Genomic DNA, 12,746 nt, shown 5'->3' with positions numbered 1-12,746 from the left:
TGCAAACTGGCAAAACATTAAGTATTTTAATTACCCCCAGAAAGAAGGGTTTAGGAAAATGTGAACATTTTCACTTATTGACCTAAATGTCTTTGTTGTGAGCACTATGTTGGTAAATTGCCTCTCGGCACATTTTTATTAAGCTGAACTGCCTTTATTAAGCTTAACATATGCTTTTTACTGGTTATGTTCAAATTTGAAGTCACTATATATATAATCTATGAATGTTTGAACAATGACGTGTTCATAACACTGAATCAACAACTATTAACTTGGTATCTTGTGTAGAAACCCAACCAAGTAATTGCTAAATAAAACCAAGTTTTATTACAGCTGAGGTATTTAACTGTTTTTGTGTCATGTTCTGGTGAAGCCTACAGATCTCATTTCAGAATGCAATTACTGGGAGAGACCCTAAATTTCAATTAAGACATTAGTATAGGGGCAGCTAGGTGGCACAGTGGATAGAGCACTGGCCCTGGATTCAGGAGGACCTGAGTTCAAGTCCGGTCTCAGACATTTAACACTTACTAGCTGTGTGACCCTGGGCAAGTCACTTAACCCCAATTGCCTCACAACCCCCCCCCCCAAAAAAAGACATTAGTATAGGGAGGGAGGGAGAAAAATCTGAAATTGGAAAGCTTGTATAAACAAAAGTTGAGAACTATCTTTACATGTAACGGGAAAAAAATAAAATACTTTATTACAAATTTTTAAAAAAAGAGATTAGTATAAACAATTTTTCCCCCACCCAAGTGCACAGACCCAACGTTAAAGGTTCTTTGTCTCAAATATTTAGGAATTTATAATGTCCTTACTTTCTTCACGCTCACTCCTTAGGGGCCCTCTTCTGTCTCTATCATCTCGTCTATCTCGTAAGTCTCTTCCTCCTCGATCATCTCTGTCACGACCACGACGGTCATCTCTATCCCATTCATCACGGCGATTTGAATCTCTCCAACTTGAAGCTTCCTCAGCTGGTCTTCTCCATCCAGTCTCATCTCTGTTGACATTTTAAAATTAAGTTAACCCATTAAAAAAAAAAATCTTACACACACACACACACACACACACACACACACACACAAATTTAACCCATTTGTTTTTGGACTTCTTTGGAGATAATAGTAACTTAAGAACATATACAGAAGGCCAATTTTTACCCACATTTAAAATAAGTGACATTGCTCTTAAATTTCAGTTACTTATCTGGCAAAGTACATCATGGGAACAAAATAACCCAGTTAAGTTTACAATACATGGAAATAGCAATATAAAAACCATTCCCACTAACAGAAAATAAGACATTAAGCTTCCATTTTCCTATACAAGTTATTAACAAAAACTTAGCACTACCAGTCTTGAGTCTAAAAAAGTCCTGTCTCCTCCCTAAAAGTAGTTGGGATTTTAAATAGAGAAATCCACCCCTTCACAACATCATAGACAAACCTAGATCTCCTGAACCGATCTTCACGATCACCATCTCTCTCTCTTTCATGTTCTTTATCATTTTCTTCACGATCTTGATCTCTATCCCTTTCTTTGTCTCTATCCCATTCACGGTCTTCTGATGGCCTAGAATCTCGAGGTGGAGCCCAGCTTTCCTCTCTTGCTTTCTCTCTCTCTCTCCAGCCACCTTTAAAAAAAAAAAAAAGGAAACTTATTTCCAATAGTTTATTCCACAGGTGGTATGTAATTGTTAATTCTCATAATTCCTAATTCAGTATCCCAAATATTATATTCAGAATACTTAAGTTATGACAAGAAAACAAAATGAAGAAGCTCCCTAAATCATGGACTAAGTGGCTCTGTTTTAACATAATTATTAACATTATTAGAATAATCACTATTAGGAAAATTTAAGCTCTTTTTTAGATACTTCACACTTTCATAAAATAAGGTACAGGACTCTTATTTTACTTAATAGACATAATCCTCTACTCCCCTTCCCAAATTTAGAGGGTACAGGGATGTACTTCTAAGTTAAAAACTTTTGGTGAAAAGAGATGAAAGAATACAACCCCGTGCATGATTCAGTCAAGCAGCTCACATCCTTTCCAACATTTTCAACTAATTTTTCAACTAAAGGATTTCTTCAACATACTACTGGCCCTACCTCAAAATGAACTTGTCCCCTCATAATTAGGGATTCTAATGCCCTTATCTAGCGCTCCTTTGCCTTTCCATTGCACATTTATAAAATTTAATTAAACAAACCTAACAATTCACTTGGGGAATACATTTAATACTATCAACATTTAGTATGCAATCAAAATTCAAATATTACTGTTATGAACAAATTAGTTTTTAATTTTCTGAATTTGAAGTCTTGCTTTATTTATAATTACAGGTTAGAAGTATATTGTCTCAAATCATGAGATTCTTCCACTACCTGTGTGACTTTCAGCAAATCACTTAAGTCCGTGGGCTTCAGTAACCAACGTGTAAAATGACAAATTCGATGACTTCTGAAGCAATCCAGCTATAAATCTATGAGTCTACTTTCTTCAAATTTTTTGTCATGCTAGTTTTTTCTCATTATATCATAAATACCTTGAAGATAGAAAGTATCTAGTAAGCACAGTGCTTGACATAAAGCATACACCAGACAGGTATGGGTATGTAAAAGTAGGGATGAGGAATAAAAAAATAACCATTTTAACTGTTTAAATTATGATTAGCTATAGACAAGTAACAAAATCCAGACAATCCCCATCTTTCTATAAAATTCCTACACCCAATAGATAAGAAGCAACCAAACCAAGGTGTTTAAGAGATCTGAACTTTACCTGGTTTGCCAACTGGTCTCCAAAGACCAGGTCTCGAATCGTCACCACGCCTGGGAATTCGGTCATCTTCACGTCTAGAGAGTCTATCATCATCCAAATTACGCCAGGTTGTCCTCTCGTCATCTCCACGCCTGGAAATTCTGTCTCTATCATCATCCGTGTTTCTCCGAGGTCCTCTATCATCGTCCATGCCACGCCTAGGACCCCTATCATCGTCCATGCCACGCCTAGGACCCCTATCATCGTCTGTGTTACGCCAAGACGGCTTTTCCTCATCAGTGCCACGCCTAGGTCCTCTATCATCGTCCATGCCACGCCTGGGACCTCTGTCCTCATCAGCTGTTCGCCAGTTTCTATCATCATCTAGTCCTCGCCTAGGTGGTCTATCATCATCTGCAGAACGCCACGTTGCCCTGTCTTCATCTAGAACCCGTCTGGGAGGTCGATCATCATCTGTATTACGCCAAAGTCGGTCATCATCAGCCCCACGACGAGAGAATCTGTCTTCATCAGCACCACCACGTCTAAGGGGCCTATCATCATCCATGCCACGTCGAGGAATTCGTTCTTCATCTGTTCTTGAAGAGTCTCTCTCTTCTTCATCTCCTGTACGTCTTGGTCGGTCTTCATCTCTTCGAAGAGACCTCTCCTCATCACGACCTTCTCCACGCCGCCATTCCCTGTAAAATTACAAGTTGAAAAATTCTTCAGAATTAATCAAAATACTGGATGAAAGACATCACTAGATCATTCAAGAAAACAAGTTACACTTCACTTCTAAATATACCTTTCTACAAATACCTTTATAAATGCCCCAACCTAAGTTTCAATTTGGAACTATAATGTGTTAGTAAAATGCTTGAATTATTTCACTTATATAAGGGGCCTCTAATTAAATAGCAACTACATGGCTCAGCAGATAGATCTTCCTTACTCCAGGCCTACTGCTTTAAGTTTGAATTCAGCCTCAGACACTTACTAGCTATGTTAGCCTGGACAGGTTGTCTAACCCTGTTTACCTCAGTTCCTCATCTATAAAATGAGCTGGAGAAAGAAATGGCAAACCACCCCAGTATCTTTGCCAAGAAAACCCCAAATGGGGTCATGGGGAGTCAGACATGACTAAAAAAACTCAACAAAAAATTCTGATCAATAACTCGGTTTGTTTTGTATAAAATTTATACAAGAGCACCTTTTTACCATTAAGGTAGTGTTAAAAAAAGTATAGGATGGAACTATTAATTCTACCAAGTTTACAGTACCTATGTATTCATTACAGGGGGAAAAAATTTCAGAATTATCAAGATGTCAGCAACAACTAGGAAGGGGAGAGCAAGCATTTGAGCATATTGACAAAATTGGATACATGATCACTCTATTCATTCTTCTCCATTTAGCATTTTTAAAAAAAGACTAGTGAATAGTCAAGTAAATTTCCCTCAATTACACTTACTTTTCTGGTGGACGTCTCCATTCTGATTCTACTTCAGGACCTCTTCTCCAAGTGCTCTCAGAGTCTCTATCACCCCAACGAGTATCCTATACCAACCAAAGTAAAATATAAGGAACACATGTGCAAGCTTTTTATTTAAATTATTTATTCACGTTAAGAATTCTTTTCTTTAAAAGTATTCTTTTCTTTTTTTTTTTTTTTTGCGGGGCAGTGGGGGTTAAGTGACTTGCCCAAGGTCACACAGCTAGTAAGTGTCAAGTGTCTGAGGCTGGATTTGAACTCAGGAAACTCCTGAATCCAGGGCTGGTGCTTTATCCACTGCACCACCTAGCCACCCCAAAAGTATTCTTTAAAAATCCTAAAATTACGAGATAATCTTGCAGATTTCTAAAATGTTTTCTTTTAAAAAGTTCTTTACAAAATTTGTGTTTTGTTTTGTTTTGTTTAAGTGAGGCAATTGGGGTTAAGTGACTTGCCCAGGGTCACACAGCTAGTGTCAAGTGTCGGAGGCCGGATTTGAACTCAGGTCCTCCTGACTCCAGGGTTGGTGCTTTATCCACTGCGCCACCTAGCCGCCCCTACAAATTTTAGAAACTTTCCTGGACAACCTTCTCAACTGTCAAAATTCTTAAAAACCCAACATAAAACTAAAAAAATACCTTTAAGAATTAATGCACCGGGGCAGCTAGGTAGCGCAGTGGATAAAGCACTGGCCTTGAATGCAGGAGGACCTGAATTCAAATCCAGCCTCAGACACTTGACACTTACTAGCTGTGTAACCCTGGGCAAGTAACTTAACCCTCATTGCCCCACCAAAAAAAAAAAAAGAGAGAGAGAGAGAGAGAGAGAGAGAGAGAGAGAATTAACGCAGCTATAAAATCACTAATGTATATCCTTGTAAATTTGTATCCTACTTTCAGGGTACAAAATTTCAGTCAGTCTGCCAGCATTTATTAAACCTCCACTATGCCCCAGGCACTATGTGAAGCACCAGGAAATACAATGAAAAGCAAAAAACAGTTTGACTTCAAGGAGGTCACATTCTAAAGGTAAAGACAACATGCAAACAATTACATACAAATAAAATGTACAGAGAATATATATGGTAGGTGGTCTTAGGCAGAAGGCACTAAGACTAAGGAAGATTGTGAAAGGCTTCTTGCAGGTGGGAATTTAGGTTAAGACTTGAGAGAAGCTAGGAGGTACAGCTAAGAAGGGAAATCATTCCAAGAATACAGGACAGCCAGTAAAAATACAAGGAGAGAGGGCAGCTAGGTGGCGCAGTGTATAAAACACCAGCCTTGAATTCAGTAGGACGTGAGTTCAAATCCAACCTCAGACACTAGACACTTACTAAATAAATAAATGAATAGATAAATAAATGAATGAATAAAATACAAGGAGAGGGTGATTTGGAAGGGAAAACAAGGCCAGTGTCACTGCATCCCAGAGTACATGGAGAAGAGTGAGGTATGTTGGAGGGGGGCAGATTATGAATTCTCTAGTTAAGTTTTTGTTGATCTCTTGTTGTTATGACACTGGTTTTTCCCACTATCTTTCCCTGTCCTGGAGAATTATCCAATATAATATAGTAGTATTCTTAAAATTTTACTTCTTTGGGGCAGCTAGTGTCACAGTTGATAAAGCACCGGCTCTGGATTCAGGAGGACCCAGACACTTGACACTTACTAGCTGTGTGACCCCAGGCAAGTCACTTAACTCTCATTGCTCCACCCCCCAAATTTACTTCTTTGTTACATTTTAAGTTCCAAACTGTATCCTTCCCTCCCCCCCACCCCACCCCAACAAGAGAAGGCCACGATTTGAAGCACATATAACTGTGTATATGTGTTTAAAGAGAGTGTGTCAGTTTAAAAAGTCCAAAAGTCCTGTGGATCTTACACTTCCACAAAGGGGTAGATTGGTGTGATGTGCTTTAAGACCCAAACAGAGCATGTGAAGGCCATAGGAAGCCACTGAATTTTCTCAAATGAGGGTTAAAATGATCAGACTTGCATTTTAGGAAGCTCACTTTGGCAGGTGAGTAGAGGATGGACTGGAGTAGAGGGAGACCCACCATGCAGCTCCTGCATGAGGAGATGGATGAGGACTGTACCAGGGTATGACAAAGGGGTACAGATGACAGATGTGTGTGGCAAGTGAGAGCAGTGAGTTTTTGAGTATGACATGGGGGGTTTGAGCCTAGATGACTAAGATGGTGGTACCCTCAACAGAAATAGTAAAATTAGGAAGAGGAGAGAAGATGTCTAAAACAAGCAGTGGTTACAGTTGGTCACAGTTCTAAGAGTCATCTGAAAAGAGAATGATAATCGAAACCACAAGAGCTGATGAAATCAAATTAAAGAGAAAGAAGAGAGCCTAGAACAGACTAGGGCACCCCCCCACGGTTAGGCAGTATGAAATGAACACTCAAAAGGAAACTGAGAAGCACTAAAAAGCATTAAAAAGCATAAGAGGGTGGCCCACATTGTCAAAGGCTGCAGAGAGGTTAACAAGAATGAGGATTAAGAAAAAGCCCCTGGATTTGCCAAGTAAGAGCTAATGAGAGCAGTTTCAATTGAATGATGAAGTTGGCTGGAAATCAGACTGCATTAAGAGTGAGGAATAATTTGGAATTATGCCCAAAGGGCTATAAAGCTGTGCATACCCTTTGACCCAGCAATACCACTTTTGGGCCTTTTCCCCAAAGAGATCATAAAAAAGGGAAAAGGACCCACATGTACAAAAATATTTATAGCTGCTCTTTTTGTGGTGGCAAGGAATTGGAAATTGAGGGGATGTCCATCAACTGGGGAATGGCTGAACAAGTTGTGGTATATGAATGTAATGGAATACTGTTGTGCTGTAAGAAATGATGAGCAGAAGGAGTTCAGAGAAACCTGGAAGGACTTGCATGAACTGATGATGAGTGAAGGGAGCAGAACCAGGAGAACATTGTACACAGTATCATCAACATTATGTGTTGATCAACTGTGATAGACTAGATTCTTCTCACCAATCCAATGGTACAAGAAAGTTCCTGGAAAAGGCTCTCCAAATCCTGAAAAAAGGAACTGTGGAATATGGATGCTGATTGGACCATACTATTTCTTTTGTTTTTGGTGCTGTTGGTTTTCTGTTTTGAGGTTTTTCCTTTTTGCTCTGGTTCTTCTTATAACATGACTAATGCAGAAATATGTTTAATGTTATTATGTATATATAACCTATATCAGATTACCTGCTGTCTAGGGGAGGGGGGGGAGGGAGAAAAATTTGAAATTGGAAATCTTATATAAACAAATGTTGAAAACTATTTCTACATGTAACTGGAAAATAATAAAATATTTTAATTTTAAAAAAAGAAAAAAAAAAGAGCGAGGAAAAGTGGTAGAATCTTAGTATTCGCAAGAACGTTAGCCCACAAAAGGAAAGACACACAGAACAATGGCTAGTGAAGATGGACAGCACAAGTAAAGGTTTCATGACAGGGGAGATATGGGAAGTGTGTACGGAGTAGGAAAGGAGCCAAGAGACAGTGAGCTAATAAAGATTAGTGATAAAGGGTGGGGATGATAGAGGAGACAGTATGAAATAAGACCACTTGTGCACGTAGTGGGGGCTTACCTTCACAAGAAGGGTCACAGACTCTAGGAAAACCTTCCTCCTGTGAATGACCTCTACAGACTGATGCTGTTAAATGAGCTAAAGGCTCATTTTTAATCCAAGACAAATACAGGCATAACTTAAACATATCAGCAATTGATAGCCACAACTGCCATTTTTCATCTATATTTGTTTCTCAGGGAATGCCTGATTGTTGTGATAAGAGGTCAAACCAGTACATAAACATTTCTGATCAAATAGAAGCAAACCCTGATCAACAGAACATTGAGATGGGAGAGATAATAGGAATACTTTCACACTAACCTTTCTAGAAAGTGAATCATCAGCTATCCTTCTCTCTTCTTCTCTACGACGTTCTCTTTCCTCAATTTCCATCTCTCTCTGGCGCTTTTTCCTTTCCACTTCTTCTAGTTTCTTGACATGCTCCTGATATTCTCGTTGTTCTTCCTCACGTTTTTCACGTTCAGCACGCTCCCTCTCTTCACGCTCTGCAACAATTTGTGGGATTAGAACTTGTTTGAAATTTCACCCTTCTCCCACATTTTTCCTCTGGCTTTCTAACACTAACACAATCTCTGCTGTATATTTCTATTACAAATTGCCCCAAGAATTTCAGGGGGCAATGTATGCCATACAATTCTCATCAGGAACAAATATCTTTAAACCCAGTATGGGGGAGGGGGGTTGGGGGGGTGGGGAGAGTTACATCTGAACCTCCTAATGGTTATAAGCACATTCTCAAATGAAAGGAAAACCAAGATTTAACAATCACCTTGGCATCTGCTGAGCCAAATGCTGGGAAATTTATACAAGTAGCAGTCTTTAAAATAAAAACAACAACCTGAACACCCCAATAATAAAACATTTTCTCCACATTCAGGAATCATAGACATTATTTGACCCAATCTAGGTCCCTCATTTTATAAATGAGAAAACAGATTCAGAGATGATTTGCCCATGGTCAGTTTGTCAGTGAATAACAAGAAAAAGCTTTGATTTCCAGTTAAATGGTTTTCTATGTGTTTTCAGTTAGACCCAAGTCACTGACCTAGCTCACCAATACTGTCTCACCTTTAAGCATCTGCTCCTCAGCCAGCCGCTGCTCTTCCTCCTCCTTTTCTCGGTAGTAAGTCACACGGCGCTCCTCCTTGCGCTGCTTCTTCCTTTCTTCCAAGCGACTGCGCCTTTCTTCGGCAAGTCTTTCTTCAAACTGTTTAAGTTTTTCCTGCAATGCATGAGCAAAATGAAAACTTCTTGTTAGAAGAGCCTGAAATAATAGGATGATGTTATAGACTACATTTGCTATGCGGAGTTCTATTTGGAACTAAGTGACATTTTAACCTTTTCTTTTGCTCACATGTCTATGTGTAAATAATATAAATATACATGCATATAAATGCTGAGTTCTATTGCTGAACAGAAATGGTTGGAAATACTATCAACACCCAACAGCTAAAGTTGTTCCCTCTTCCCCTCACCCTCAAAGTTAGTGGATACCAGGAATGTAGATGGCAATGAATCCACCATTTCATAGACTCATAAACATTACCAGAGAAAGGAAGAGGTTGTATACTGAAAGGATACTGTCAGGGATAGGCTATCCATCCTAAAGAGTCTAAAGATTTTCTAATCATATCCAGGCCCTCAAAACACTAATTCCATCAAGGTGAAAATTACTACTGGGCCTCCTTAACAAGATCCATGGCCAAAGAGGACAACCCAAACAATCCACATACAGGATGAAAAATGCCTATTGCTCAAAAAAAAAAAAAAATAGTTAGATGGGAAATCTGCTAGTCCATTAATACACATATCTTGTAGAAGCAGTGCGGCTGAGTCTGACAACTGGAGAGTGAGGCAAATGACATTTGGGAAACAAACGGCAGCATCAATGATGCCCAAACTACTACGTGACATAAAAGGCCATTTTTTTTTCTTTTTTGCCACCAATGTTCAGGCTTAAGTCAACTGCTACATATTATTAACAACCTGATTCACAAAAAGTGGCATGAAGGAGAAAATCTAGGAAATGAGTAATCTGAAAACAAAATGGGTTGATCATTTAACAAGATAAAGATAGTAAGTAGGTAGCTAGAAGTGCTGAACTGGTACCCACAAAATGTTTAAGAAACCCAGAAGTTAGCCTCCAGTAAAAAGATCTTCTATGGAGGAGTTGTAGAATAGGCATAAGAAATTAATAAGATAAGACATGGAAATAGCAGATGCTTGGCAATCTTCACCACTGTAGAGAGTATATATGTGAATGAAATCATGAGTCTATTGATGTAGTGCAGAAGTCCTTATAAGGGCTCTTCAATGAAAGGACCACTGAGATGGTTACCTCATAAACAGATTGTCGTGCTGCCTTTAGTCTCTCTACAAATAAATCTCTATCTTCCAGCATCCTTGACATTCGATTCTTGTGTTCAAGGGCTTTTTCACGTTCCAGCTGCATAGTAGTAATCTGTAAAATAGATAAATATCCACTGTTAGTTATTTAAAAAATAACAATCTAATTTTAATATTAAAATATAAATGCAATCCAAGTTGATTCTGCAAAAATTGAAAGTAGTTTCCCTATACCTTCCTAAATGCTTAGTAACTACCATTAACTAAATATTTAACTACTCAACCAATATAAATTTAGTAGGGCTGTATGAGTATTACTATAATTTTCCTCTCAAGCCACTAGAACTTTTGTTAGAGATCACTCTGCTGTAATCCAGCAGGACTATTAGGTATTATTCTCAATTACAAGGTTTATACCATAATGCCAAACTGCAAAGACGACAACCTCCATGGTATGTTTTCAATACCAGAAAATCAAGGACCTTATTTTTCAATCCACTTGATTCCCACAATTTTATTAGGGCAAGATAATTTATAGCAAGTCCTACATTGATATACTCGAACTCTGTGGAAAATATAAGCTGAAGGATGAAACCTGAAGACTTCACCTTTGAGAAGATCAGAGGGTCAGGGAATCATACCTGAAGAATATCCATGAAAGGACCATTACTATGTGGCAAAGAACTAGCAATTAAAAATTCTGAGGTGTATAGGATTTTCCTTTTTAAAATGCTCAATAACACATAGATAAATGAGTAAAATAAAAAGTCAAAATCAAGTCAGAGAAAGGTATTTCAACATAATATGTGATACTTGTTAAGTATCAAAGAGAGGCTCAACTTAGAACTAGAGTTCTTAACTTAGGTCCATAAACTTTTATTGTTTTAAAAAATATTTTGTAAACTGCATTTCAATATAATAGTTTCTACTGCATCCTTGTTTATTTCATGCATGATTCTGAAAGGGAATCCAGAAGCTCATGACACAAAAAAGGCTAAGATCCCCAGGTTTTAGAAAAACAGATCAAGTGACCCTGGGCCCCAGGGAAGCAAAAGCAGATTTTGCCCATGTTTTCAAGTTCCAGCTTTTGAGATCTCAGCCTAGAACAGAAAGGGTGACCAAGATCTTTAAATAGAAATGTTTCTGTATGCATAGCTTCAAAGCATTTCTGTAGTACAGTCTAAAGAATTACACAGAAATGCAACTGTCCTGAAATTGTTTAGTTACACATGGGAAGATACAGCAATGGTGTAAAAAGCTTACTCTTTCTTCTTCCTGCTGTTCCCAAAGGTCCATATCTTTGACTCTCTGTTCTTCATAGGCATTCTTTATAAGAGGTATTTCTTCTAATCGTTTTGCTCTTTCAAAGTAGTCAATCTAAATAAAATAAGAACTGCTGTAGAATATATGAAATAAATACTTCCAAGTTGACATATTAATGTAAGCCACCCCCTCTTCTGCTACCTTCTTCTCCTGGTTTTTCAGGCGTTCTTGAAGTTCTTTCTTTTCTTTCTCTAGTTGTTCAACCTGCTTGGCCATAATAAAATCTGGATCCAATTCTTCAAGGTCCTAGTAGAAATAAATACCCACTAATTATTAAATTACCTAAGAAATGTATACAGAAAACAATTATATTGATTCCAAAGGTATGTTTTCACAATGGGTTTCACATTTTAATTTATTACAAATACATTTATGCAATTTTATTTCTTCTACTTTAAAATCAGAAAAGCATTTTTTAAACTGAAAAAAAGAAAATCTGTAAAAATATTTAGTTACTAATTTTGCTACTGGATCAGCCCAAGAATTACAAGTTTGATCTACAAGACACACACCTCAATATCAATATCTTTGAAAGCTTTGGCACCAAGTTCAGTTTTCTTAATTTGCTCAAGTCGCTCACGGACAGTTTTCTTTTTGATTTGTTCATGCTCTTGCAAGATGCGCTCTTTCTCCCTCTCCTTGGCTTCCTGACGGAGTCGCTCTTCCTCAGCTTTCCGGACTTTCTGCAACTCTGCTTCCCGCTGTTCCAACTCTTCTTTCTCACGCTGAATATTCAGGCTCTCAAGGCGCTCCTTCCTCTCTTCAATTGTCTGGCGTCGAGCCAAAATGCGTTGATGTTCTTTTCTTGAGTTTTTAAGATAAGCAGTGACAGCCAACTGATGCTGTTCTTCCTTTTCTTGCTATTAAAAAAGAAGTGATGCAATTAATAGTAGACATTTCTGTGGCTCTTTGAGGCTTGCAAAGAGCTTTCCATATATTATTGCATTTAATCCTGACAACAACCTGGTAAGACAGATGTTATTATTTCCATTTACTGAGGCCAAGTGGTGATTTGCTCAAGGGGTCACACTCTTAAGTGTCTTCAGGCAGAAAGTGAACTCAGGTCTTCTTAAGTTCAGTATTCTAGCCACTGCAATATCTCTCTCATGATTATGATAGGATTTTCTAAATGTCAAAGGTTCTTAAAACGTCTTATTAAAATCTAGCTCATACATAATTTTAGATAAGGAACTTCTAACATGGCAGCT

General features: G+C 38.1%; 1 protein-coding gene across 1 annotated transcript in view; it reads right to left on the bottom strand.

Moving 5' to 3' along the window:
- The window catches only part of EIF3A (eukaryotic translation initiation factor 3 subunit A), a 47,728-nt gene that overhangs the window by 1,682 nt on the left and 33,300 nt on the right, over nt 1-12,746 (bottom strand). Inside the window, exons 12-21 of the mRNA XM_043980961.1 lie at nt 12,051-12,398; nt 11,680-11,784; nt 11,479-11,592; nt 10,208-10,330; nt 8,938-9,091; nt 8,170-8,354; nt 4,243-4,328; nt 2,790-3,469; nt 1,450-1,636; nt 819-1,003 (exon numbers count right to left, since the gene is read on the bottom strand). Coding sequence (XP_043836896.1) covers nt 819-1,003; nt 1,450-1,636; nt 2,790-3,469; nt 4,243-4,328; nt 8,170-8,354; nt 8,938-9,091; nt 10,208-10,330; nt 11,479-11,592; nt 11,680-11,784; nt 12,051-12,398 — 2,167 coding nt within the window. The remainder of the gene's footprint in view (nt 1-818; nt 1,004-1,449; nt 1,637-2,789; nt 3,470-4,242; nt 4,329-8,169; nt 8,355-8,937; nt 9,092-10,207; nt 10,331-11,478; nt 11,593-11,679; nt 11,785-12,050; nt 12,399-12,746) is intronic.

Source organism: Dromiciops gliroides, chromosome 2, assembly GCF_019393635.1.
Source record: "Dromiciops gliroides isolate mDroGli1 chromosome 2, mDroGli1.pri, whole genome shotgun sequence".
Lineage (NCBI taxonomy): Eukaryota > Metazoa > Chordata > Mammalia > Microbiotheria > Microbiotheriidae > Dromiciops > Dromiciops gliroides.
The sequence above is the reverse complement of the archived record's forward strand: the minus strand, read 5'-3'. Positions and strand labels throughout refer to the sequence as shown.